Source organism: Hyla sarda, chromosome 6 (genome assembly GCF_029499605.1).
Source record: "Hyla sarda isolate aHylSar1 chromosome 6, aHylSar1.hap1, whole genome shotgun sequence".
NCBI classification, from domain to species: Eukaryota; Metazoa; Chordata; class Amphibia; order Anura; family Hylidae; genus Hyla; species Hyla sarda.
In genome coordinates, this window is record NC_079194.1 from 202,487,345 (window position 1) to 202,499,726 (window position 12,382).

At 47.7% G+C, this 12,382-nt stretch overlaps 1 protein-coding gene across 2 annotated transcripts in view; it reads left to right on the top strand.

Moving 5' to 3' along the window:
* The first annotated feature begins 10,725 nt into the window (after positions 1–10,725).
* GNAO1 (G protein subunit alpha o1) overlaps positions 10,726–12,382 on the top strand; it is a 215,412-nt gene continuing 213,755 nt past the window's right edge. The window contains exons 1-2 of one of the 2 annotated variants that reach the window (XM_056526266.1): positions 10,726–11,119; positions 11,413–11,455. In XM_056526266.1, coding sequence (XP_056382241.1) covers positions 11,002–11,119; positions 11,413–11,455 — 161 coding nt within the window. In that variant the 5' untranslated portion in view covers positions 10,726–11,001. The remainder of the gene's footprint in view (positions 11,120–11,412; positions 11,456–12,382) is intronic. The other variant, XM_056526267.1, reaches the window with a different exon arrangement.

The window sequence follows — 12,382 nt, forward strand, 5'->3', positions numbered from 1 at the left end:
CGCACCATCCCCTGCATTTATCCCCTTCCTGGCCTGTGACTCACTCACGCTGTGTGCGCAGTGCGCATGTACACGCAATGCGCATGCAGGCTTCCCTTCCCCTCTGTGCCGCCTGATTCACACGCGCAGGCTGGGGTGGAATACCTGGCAGTTATCCCCGGTTGGGAATCACTGGTGTAGTTAGTGGCCCAAGTGCCGAGGGATTTGTTTGGCTTTGTTTGGTTATACCTGCAACCTAATAAACCTGGTGAGGAGCCAGTTCTTCACAAGGCAGCTGCTGTGGTGTGGTTACCCCTGCATGAAAAACGTGTCCTGAACGAAGTTGGGACAATCCCTGAGATAAAACCCCAATATATAATCTCACCATAACTATATATACAGTACAGAACAAAAGTTTGAACACACCTTCTCATTCAGAGTTTTCTTTATTTTCATGACTATGAAAATTGTAGATTCACACTGAAGGCATCAAAACTATGAATTAACACATGTGAAATTCTATACATAACAAAAAAGTGTGAAAATATGCCATCATCTAGGTTCTAGCCACCTTTTGCTTTTATTACTGCTTTGCACACTCTTGGCATTCTCTTAATGAGCTTTAAGAGGTAGTCACCTGAAATGGTCTTCCAACAGTCTTGAAGGAGTTCCCAGAGATGCTTAGCACTTGTTGGCCTTTTTTGCTTTCACTCTTCGGTCTAGCTCACCCCAAACCATCTCGATTGGGTTCAGGTCTGGTGACTGTGGAGGCCAGGTCATCTGGCACAGCACCCCATCACTTTCCTTCTTGGTCAAATAGCTCTTAGGCTGGGTTCACACCACGTTTTCTTAAATACGGTTCCCGTATACGGTTTGGAGGAGGGGGCGGGGCTTAATCGCGGCGCCCGCACTCAGCCGTATTCGGGAACCGTATTTAATACAAGTCTATGAGCCGACCGGAGTGAACCACAGCCTCCGGTCGGCTTCGTTTTCGGCCGTATGCGGTTTCCCGACCGCAGGCAAAAACGTGGTCGACCACGTTTTTGCCTGCGGTCGGGAAACCGCATACGGCCGAAAACGGTAGGGCTTATTTATTTACGGTATGTAAATTGAACAACATACATTGCCCCCCAACTCCCCTCCCCCCGCTGGTTTATCAGCCCAGTGCTGCACCCCACATCAGGGGACTAATCGTACCGTATGTCACCCGCGAGCGCTGCTTCTCTCCCCCCCAGCCAAATAATTATCAGCCGCTGCGCTGTACTTTGTATTCCTGTGCCCGGGCTGCTAATATTAAAAAACAAACTTTAACTTATTTGCGTCCTCCATTCCCCCGTTGCTAAGGAGCCAGCCTCATGGTCCCTCCGCTGTTCTTGCTGCTTCCTGGGGATGGGAACGTTACAGAGCCTTCAGCCTATCACCGGCCGCAGCAATGTCCCGCCTCTGCCGATGATAGGCTGAGCCCACTGTCATGTGAGAAGCCGGCCAGCTCCTTACATGACAGTAGGCTCAGCCTATCATCGGCAGAGGCGGGACATCGCTGGGGCCGGTGATAGGCTGAAGGCTCTGAGATGTCCCAACACCAGGAAGCAGCAAGAGCAGCAAGAGCAGCGGAGAACAGTGAGGCTGGTTCCTTAGCAACGGGGGAACGGAGGACGAAGTTAAGTTAATTAATTAAGTTAAGTTAATATTGCAGCCCACCCCGATAATCCAGCTAGGGCTTATTTTCGGGGTAGGGTGTATAAAGGTAAGGAGGAAAAAACGAAAGTGCAAAAATGGAAAAACCCTGAGTCCTTAAGGGATTAAACTTTTTGCACCATTTCACACCAACCCGGACCACACTTGGTGTGAAGCTACTTGCACCTCTTTCATAAATGTAGGGGAAGTAAAAATCATGTACAGTACACCCAGGCAAATGTGGATAAAAAGAACTTGACTTACCCCAATTTATCCCAAGTAGTGTGCTTCCAGCAATATAGCAACACATAAACCAGTGTTTCCCAACCAGGGTGCCTTTGGCTGTCCAGGCATGCTGGGAGCCGTAGTTTTGCAACATCTGGAGGCACCCTGGTTGGGAAACACTGACATAAGCAGTGCCCATCGGCTCTCACCCTCTCTGATGTTCCTCTTGCCCAGATAGCCTTTAGTGCCGGCCACTAGTTCACATGCATAGTTTTTCCGAAAGCAATAATCCAGCAGAAGAAAACTTCAGAAAAACAGGAAGGAACATCTTTAAAAACATGTACATCAAAGGACACAAGAACTATAAACTGACACGTTTCAGTCAATGCATGACCTTAACCCCTTAAGGACGCAGGGCGTATGCATACTCCCCCGTTTCCGAGTCCTTAAGGACTCAGGGCATATGGATACGCCCTGCATTCTTCCGGCCCCTGCCACTCGCCGGGTGGGGACCGGACCGGGATGCCTGCTGATATCGTTCAGCAGGCATCCCGGCATATCGCCCAGGGGGGTCCTGAGGTCCCCCCCATATCGGCGATCTCAGCAAATCGCTGGTCAATTCAGACCAGCGATTTTCTGTGATTCCGTTCCCCGACGCTCACCGGGCGGGCGGGTATCGGAGCCGGATGCCTGCTGAAATCATTGAGCAGGCATCCCAGCAGTGTGCCGAGGGGGATCCTGAGGATCCCCCATATCGGTGATTGCAGCAGCTCGTCGGTAAACACTAACCAGCGGTCTGCTGCGCTTCCGGGCCATCTGGGTCACGTGTGACCAGATGACCCGGAAAATGATGATGATGGGTGCTGCAATATACACCACCAATCATCATCCATAACATACTGGGGGGGCGGCACTGTTGCTATCCCCCACTACAGCAGTGATTGGGTGGCCGCAGTGACCGCACCAATCACTGCAGTATGGGGAGGGGGGAGGAGGGTGCAGGAGCACGCAGCTCCGCTCTGCCCACCATTTTCTTCTGAACTGGCTCCGTACTGCAATCTCCCCCCTCATACACTAAAAAGTGTTCAAAAGTGCCCCCTTTCTGTGGCCCCTTGGCACAGAAACAGTCAGGGAAAGCTGTAGATTAGGTAGGGACAGTTAGGGGTTAAAAAAAAAGATTTTTTTTTTGGCGCAATGTCTGTAGGTGTCCGTGGGACCGTAGCACCTTTAGCTGCGTGACCCAGGCCCTACAGGGTCACTGCCGTCTGCCCCCAGCTTTTTTTTTTTGGGGGGGGGGGGGCGCAGACCTTTTTTTTTTCAGCGTACTATCTGTTGGTGTCCGCAGGTCCGCAGCACCTTTACCTGCGTGACTCCAGCCCTACAGAGTCGCTGCGGTCTGCCCCCAGCGTTTTTTGGGGGTGCAGACCTTTTTTTTTTTTTTTTGCTAAATGTGTGGCCGGGCCCTCTTAGCTATAAAAGAGCGGTCCGCCACAGTTAGCTAAAGCTACCCGCCGCTGATCAGTCCCGTAGTACTGATCAGCGTTTATTTTGTGGTGAAGGCGCTTTTTCGGGATAAAGTATCTTTTTTTATTTTTATTTTTTGCACCTATAGGCGGCCCGTGCCACCAGTAACAGGCCTGTGCTGTGTGGACGGACCGTACCTGTGTGTGCGGCCTGCCCCACCGCTGTCAGTGATTTATCACTGATCAGCGTTTTTTTGGGGGGGTTCAAGCGGGTGCATTTTGTCGGGGTTAAGCGTTTTTTTATTTTACTTTTTGGGTTTTTTGTGTGGGGGTCTGTGTACGTGCCACCAGCCACTGTTCTGGGCTGAGTGGCCAGACCCTCCACTGACTTCTGTGCCCCCTGCCGCCACCAAGCGCTAATCAGTGTGCACACCACTGATTAGGTGAACGCTTTTTTTTTTTGGCGCAGGGTTTTTTGCACTAGAAGTCTTTTCTTTTTAAGTTTCTTTTTCTTTTCTTTTTTAGTTTAGTTTTATTTTATATTTTGATATTTCTGTTCTTAGGGCGGGTTAGTTAGGTTAGGGCAGGTTAGGGAGGTAGTATCGCACCACACCACACGCAGCACACACACCAATAAAGTCCCCCCACCCCACATTTATAAATTTCACCCCCCCATTAGAGTAGGGAAATGGCCAACAGGGAGCTTTCAGCGGAGGAGGCATATGCCATACTTGCCTCCGACTCTGAAAGTGTCTCAGAGGACGAGGAAGATCCCACCTTCCTTATTTCCTCGTCCTCCTCATCATCTTCTAATGATGAGCCACCAAGGCGGCGGAGATGCCGCCAAGCGAGGCCGCAAACCTCCTCTGCTCCTGACCCTGTGCCCGATGCTGGTATGAGTCCCCCTGGCGCTCATACTAGTCAAGCTCCCAGCCAAGTTCACTGGTGCCCCATACCGGCGAACTTGTCTGGACTCAGCCAGCGGACCACGAGCCCGTGATTCCTGAGTTTGTTGGCGACTCAGGAATCAAGATTGACATTGACGGGTCCACTGAAATGGACTATTTCAGTTTTTTTTTCAATGACGACTTTGTCAATCTGATGGTTAACCAGATGAACCTGTACGCCCAACAGTTCGTCGCCGCAAACCCGGGCTCATATTTAGCTAGACCCAATGGATGGTACGCCGTCAATGCGGCCGAAATGAGGACCTTTTGGGGCCTTGTGCTGCATATGGGTCTAGTTAAAAAAAACAGTGTCCGGCAATTCTGGAGTGGGGACGCCCTTTACCAGACCCCGCTCTACAGTATGGCCATGACACGTCCCCGGTTTGAGGCCATTCGGAAATGTTTGCATTATGCTGATAATGCGGCATGTTCGAGGCCAAATTTTGGGAGGCCTATGTCCCGGGGCGGGAGGCCGCTATTGATGAGTCTCTCATCAGCTTTAAGGGGAGACTCAGCTTTTGGCAATACATCCCTACCAAGCGAGCGCGGTATGGCGTGAAGATGTATACATTTTGCGAGAGTACCTCAGGGTACACTTGCAGGTTCATAGTGTATGAGGGACGAGATTTCCGTTTTGAACACCCAGAATGTCCCCCCACTCTGGGTGTTACCGGGAAAATCATTTGGGGCCTTTTGCACCCATTGCTAGATAAAGGTTACCACCTTTATGTGAATAATTTTTATACTAGTATCCCTCTCTTCACATCCCTCGCCACCAGATCCACATAAAAACCTGTTGCTGGTCAGGTATAAGGACAAGAGGGATGTCCTTATGCTCACCACTATTCATGGGAACGGTAGCACCCCTGTCCCTGTGCGAGGTACCGCAGGACCGGTCCTCAAGCCCGATTGTATTCTGGACTACAATCGGTATATGGGGGGAGTTGATCTTTCTGATCAAGTCCTCAAGCCATATGATGCCATGCGGAAAACACGGGTATGGTACAAAAAAGTTACGGTCTACATGGTACAGGTTGCCATATATAACTCTTTTGTACTGTCCCAGTACGCTGGCAACACAGAGACATTCCTGCAGTTTCAAGAGGTAGTTCTAAAGGCCCTCATCTTTGGTGACCGCCAAGGAGCGGGTCAGAGCACCTCTGGAACTTCAGTGCCCTGGATCGTCCCCAGCCAACACTTTCCAGGTGAGGTCCCCCACACTGGAAAGAATAGACGATCCCAGAAAAAATGCAGAGTGTGTCACAGGAGGGGGATTCGGAAGGACACCACCACTCAGTGTGACACTTGCCCCGATCATCTGGGCCTCTGCATTAAAAACTGCTTCAGGGAGTATCACACTTCCATGGAGCACTACATTTTTTATCCTTTTCCCTAATTTTAAGTCCCCAGAATTCGACTCCAATGTACCAGTCCAGAGTACATTGTCCTCCAAATTTTAAAACCAAACACCCCCCCCCCCCCCCCAAAAAAAAAAATAAATAAATAAATAAATCCCAATAGCCCTGATAAACAGGGTCATGGGACACAGAGTTAACAGCATTGAGGGTTTGCAGTTGCCTCAAATGCGCAGCGCTCTCTCCTCACCTGAGCGGGGTGCGCATTTGAGGTAACAGAATAGGGACGGCCACACATATCACATTCCCAGAATGATGATTCAGAGCATAGGGTTTGGGGCGGGCATCATTTTTACTTTCGGCTATACTCTGGGTCATCATTCTGGGAATTGGCATATCAGTACTAAAATTGCAATTTTCATCCCCCCCCAATAGTACACTTCATCCATTCCTGGAAAATAAATTTAGGGAACACCCGGCTGTTCGAAATCTCCACTTCACCCCTATACACCTTCCCTAGGGGGTGTACTGTTTGTAATGTTCTCACATGTGGGTGTTCCTTTCTTATATTTTCCTCTGAATGTATGTAACTGTTAGGTCCGTAACAAACATCGGCCTCAAATGTGAAGAGTTCTCACTCATGATCTCTGTCGTAGTTCCAGGCGACAATTCGGAGTCACATGTTAGTTGTTCCCAGAAAGATGAAGCAGAGTATAGGTTGAAAATTGCAATTTTCAAAAGCTACCATTCATCCATTCCTGGAAAATAAATTTAGGAAACACCCGTACGTTCAAAATATCCTCTTTACCCCTATACCCACTCCTCAGGGTGGGTACTTTCTGTAATGGTGTCACATGTGGGTGTTTCATTTTTGTATTTTCCTCTGAATGTATGTAACAGTCAGCTACTGATAGTAGCAAATTCCAGTATCGCTCTCTGCACCGACCAATTCCACTGCATCTTCGCACGGACACGCCGGTCCCGCCCTCGGCCTTGTGCAACTATAGAAGAAAAGGATTGTCCAGCACTGGGCTTGCAGATAAAAGCTTGTTCTTTATTTGAAAAATTCACAGAAATCACTTGACAGAGGACAACGTCTGACGCGTTTCACACGTGAGTGCTCAATCGTAGCACTACTATTAAGCACTCACGTGCAAAACGCGTCAGACGTTGTCCTCTGTCAAGTGATTTCTGTGAATTTTTCAAATAAAGAACAAGCTTTTATCCGCAAGCCCAGCGCTGGACAATCCTTTTCTTCTATAGTCAGCTACTGATATGCCATAGGCCTCAAATGCAAACAGACCTCTATGCCTTCTGAGCCTTGTTGTGCACCTGCCCCAACACATTACCCCATATGTGGATGTATTTCCATAGTCAGGAGAAAAAGCCCTCCAAAATTTGTAACCCAATCTCTCCAAATACCCCTTGTGAAAATGTAAAAAATTGGGTAACCCCAGCATTTTAGTGTAAAAAATACAATTTTTCATTTTACGGCCCACTGTTCATAAAACCTGTGAGGTGTAAGTACTCACTGTACCCCTTGTTATCTTCCTTGAGGGGTGTAGTTTCAAAATTGTGGTCACTTGCCAGGGTTTTTTTTTTTTTAGATTTTATGTCAGAACCTCAACCATTGCAGTTCAAAGCACCACTTTAGGCATCAAATCTCATTAGTGCTGTCTCACTCCTAAGCCCTGTTTTGCACCCGCATAGTGCTTTACCGCCATATATGGGGTATATCCTTATTCTGTAGAAATTGGGCTACAAATTTTGTGGAGCTTTTTTTCTCTTACTCCTTGTGAAACTAAAAAAATTTGGTTAATATCAGCAACTTAGTATTAAAAATCAATTTTTTCACTTTTACGGCCCACTGTTCAAACAACCTGTGAGGTGTAAGTACTCACTGTAACTCTTGTTACATTCCTGGAAGGGTCTAGTTTCCAAAATGGTTTCACATGTGGGGGGTTTCTGCTGTTCTGGCTCCATGGGAGGTTTGAAAATGCACATGACCCCCGACTTCAATTTCAACAAAATTCTCTCTCAAAAAGACTAATGGCGCTCCTTCTGTTCTGAGACCTGTAGTGTGCCAGCAGAACACTTAACATCCACATATGGGGCATTTTCTTAATCGGGAGAAATTGGGCTTCAAATTTCGGGGTCCATTTTCTCCAATTACACTTTGTGAAAATGAAAAATTTGGGGTAACACCATCATTTTAGTGTTAAAAATCGAATTTTCCATTTTCACGTCCAACTTCAACGCAAAGTCGTCAAACACCTGTGAGGTGTTAAGGGTCACTATATCCCTTGTTACGTTCCTTGAGGGGTGTAGTTTCCAAAATAGCATGCCATGTTTTTTTTTTTTTGCTGTTCTGGCACCATGGGGGCTTCCTAAATGCAACATGGCCCCCCAAAACCATGACAGCAAAATTTGTTTTAAAAAATCCCACAGTTGCTCTTTCCCTCTTGAGTCATGTTGTGAGCCAGCAGAGCACTTTATGTCAACATATGAGGTACTTCCATATTCGAGAGAAATTGGGCTACAAATTTTGGGGGGCTTTTTCACCTAATACCACTTTTAAAAATGAAAAAAATGGGGCTACAAGAACATGTTAGTGTAAAAAATGCAGATTTAGATTTTTCTCCTCCACTTTGCTGCTATTCTTGTGAAACACCTAAAGGGTTAACACACTTTTTGAATGTCATTTTGAATCCTTTGAGGGGTGTAGTTTCTATAATGGGGTATTTCTCACAGAAAGGCCCCTCAAATCCACTTCAAACTTAACTGGTCACTGAAAAATTCAGATTTTGAAATTTTTGTGAAAATTTTGAAAATTGCTGCTCTACTTTGAAGCCCTCTAATGTCTTCAAAAAGTAAAAACATGTCAACTTTATGATTTCAAGACAAAGTAGACATATTGTATATGTGAATCAATATAAAATGTATTTTAAATATCCATTTTCCTTACAAGCAGAGCGTTTCAAAGTTAGAAAAATGCGTAATTTTCAATTTTTTTCATCAAATTTTGGAATTGTTCACAAAGAAATGATGCAAGTATTGACAAAAATTTACCACTAACATAAAGTAGAATATGTCACGAAAAAACAATCTCGGAATCAGAATAATCGGTAAAAGCATCTTAGAGTTATTAATGCTTAAAGTGACAGTGGTCAGAATTGCAAAAAAGGGCTCAGTCCTTAAAGGACAACTGTATTGGTACACTTTTATATATGCCTGTGCACGGGCCTCAAAAATAAATAAAATAAACTCATACATACCTTACTACGAGCCCCCGTTGGTCCGGCACAGGCCTCACGGTCCGGCAGTGCTGACGTCATTCCACTTCCTAGGGATGGGGACGCTGCAGAGCCGTCGGCGTATCACTGGCCGTAGCGATGTCCCACCCGGTCGGTGATAGGCTGAGCCCACTGTCATGTAAGAAGCCGGCCCAGGCAGGGGCGGGACATAGCTACGGCCGGTGATACGCCGACGGCTCTGCGGCGTCCCCGTCCCCAGGAAGTGGAATGACGTCAGCACTGCCGGACCATGAGGCCTGTGCCGGACCAACGGGGGGGGGGGGGGGGGGGGGGGGGGGCGTAGGAAGGTATGTATGAGTATATTTTGTTTATTTTTGAGGCCCAGGCATGGGCATATATAAAAGTGTACCACTACAGTTGTCCTTTAAGGTGAAAAAGGGCTCAGTCCTTAAGGGGTTAATCATGATTAAGGTCACGAATTGACCAAAATGCGTCGGATTAGAGTTATTTTGTCCATGAATGTACTTTTTTTTTTTTTTTTTACAGAAGTTGTACTGAAGTTTCCTTCTGATGGATTATTACTTTTGGAAAAACTATGCAAGTGTGCCTCCAGCAGTTGCAAAACTACAACTGCCAGCATGTCCGGGCATGCTCAGAGTTGTACTTTTGCAACAGCTAGAGGACACTGGTGTCAACCACCGTTTTAGGTCCGGTAGAAAACCGCATACGGGTAAAAATGAGCCGACCGGTTCACTCTGGTCGGCTCATTGAAATGAATTACATATGGGACCGCATAGGGCAGGGATACAGGAGTGCAAGTTTTTAGCTCCCCCCAGCCGTATGCGGTCCCGTATAGGGAAAGACGTGATATGAACCCGGCCTAAATCAAGTTCTTTTTACCCTCATTTGTCCATTCACACCACGTTTTTGCAATTCAGTTCCAGTATACGTTTTCAATGTGAAAACCGTACGGAATCGTATTGAAAACCGTATGCATTGACTCTCCATTGAAAACCGTATGCCAAAAGATGCATCAGGTTGTGTCCGTCTTGCACCCTGTACAGTTTTGTCAGTTTTTTTCCCGTACCCAAAACTGTAGTCTACCATGGTTTTTGGTCCAGGTGAAAAACTGTATTAAACCGTATATGTTTTCTTAACATGGGAGTCAATGGGAACCGTACAGAACGGTATGTGCATATGGTTCCATCCGGTTTTCACCATACGGTTTTTGACTTTGCATAGTTTTTTTTCTTGGAATTTCAAACAAGTGAAACTTTATTCTAAATGGAGTGAAAAGTTAAAAAAGTATATGTTTTTTTCTTTAAAAAACAGATGCAACCGGACATCATTTTTCAAACCTTATATGGTTTTTAACTGTATACGGGTTGAAATTTGTACACACGTTTTGATACAGTTTAGTCTGGTTTTGAGGAATCTGTTTTTCATCAGAAACCTGATACGGGAACTGTATTGCAAAAACGTGGTGTGAGTGCACCCTAAAAGTGTACTTGCCTTTGGCTGTTCGGGCATGCTGGGAGTTGTAGTTGTACAACAGCTGGAGGCACCCTGGTTGGGAAACACTGATTTACAGAGACAATGATAAATTCTCTCCAAAGAAGATGTCGGATTTCCAGCACAAACGTGATGTCAGGTGACCCCGGTGTCCGGTACAGAGCAGTGTATTACCACCAGGTCAGGACAGTGCACCCCGGTTACACCGGCAGCTCCTCCTGATCCCTGACAGCTCGCATCACATGACGCGGGCAGGACGGTGGGCGGGGCCTCTCTTGAATCCAGAGCGCGCTCCTTCCCCCCTCCCGTGTCTGGCCGCTCCCGCGGACGCGCGCCCAGTGACGTCAGAGCGGCAGCGGAGAGACAGAGCCGGGAGATAGCGGGAGGGATACACCGAAAGCGACAGACTGACGGACGGACGGTGAGAAGCGGCGCTACACCTACCGGGAACTACTCCCTGCCGCCCTCCAGCCGGTTCTAGGAAACAAACCCACCTCCTCCTTCCCCCCCTCCCTTATCAACCGCCGGGAAAAAGGACCCGGGACCCCTCCGCCCCGCTCCCGCCGGACCCGGGACCCCCCGAGCAGTCATGGGCTGCACCCTGAGCGCGGAGGAGAGAGCTGCGCTGGAGAGAAGCAAACAGATCGAGAAGAATCTGAAGGAGGACGGGATCAGCGCGGCCAAGGATGTGAAGCTGCTGCTGCTGGGTGAGCCCCCCGTGCTGTGTGTGAGCCCCCTGTCATGTGTCAGCCATACATCCCTGCACACTATACAATGGAGTGCTCCCCCATCCCCTGCCCCCCCCCCCCTGATGTGCATGGACCCCTATGCCTGTGTGAATGTGGCTCTATGGCATCCTCTGTCACATCCATCAAGATGGTGACAGCTGTGTGTAATTCATGTGTCTGGGGAGGAGTGTGGTCACTGCTGTGTCTATGTCTGTGCTGGCCTCCATCTATTCATCCTGATGGAAAGTCTTTTTTCCTCTCTGACCCTACAGGGGCCGGGGAATCTGGGAAGAGCACCATTGTGAAGCAGATGAAGTAAGTTGCCTCCCCCTTCTCCTCCCCCTCTAATGCTGTGTGAGCCGCCATGTTTGTGCCTGGCCCTGTGCACTGATTGCAGGGAGCTGTTCACAGCCTGCGGTGCTGAATCTAGTAGTGAGTGCTCGTAGTGCTGGGTCGCTGGGATTTGGGGCCTCCCCTGGCAGCCATCGGTGCCCTGTATCTTCTTGTACATGTCACATGCATCTGATCCCCTATATGTAGAGATCGTCCATGACAGGGATCTCCCAGGGAGCCAGACTCCAGCGCCATCATTGTGAGCCCATTGTGGTCAGCAGGGGGAGACAGTGCGGCTGTGTGATAGGTGGGTGGGTACAGGGAAGGGGGGCTCTGTTGGCTTTTACTTGGAGATCGCCCTGAATACTGGCATCTGATCCCATGGTTAGGATATTGGTGTAGTTTGGTTATATATAATGGCACTGACAGGTTAATTCTAGTATAGCAGCTGCAGTGAATTCACTGTACTGGCCTAGTTAGCATTACATAAGCCATGTGTATATACCAGACCTGTTTGGATGTATGGCAGATACACCTCACATATATATATATATATATATATATATATATATATATATATATATATATATATATATTCCACTATAAGAGCAGTGTGCATCCCCCTTGTGCTACTGCATTGGAATTGCATGATAGGATCCTGTAGGGTGGTATCTTTTGGGTTATCAGAAGGACCATGTCTCTATCTATACCAGTGATCTTCAACCTGCAGACCTCCAGATGTTGCAAAACTACAACTCCCAGCATGCCCGGACAGCTGTTGGCTGTCCGGGCATGCTGGGAGTTGTAGTTTTCCAACATCTGGAGGTCTGCAGGTTGAAGACCACTGATCTCTACATTCATGTGTCTGGGTACTCTGCTGATCTAGAATGGTGTGGCTGAAGCTTTATC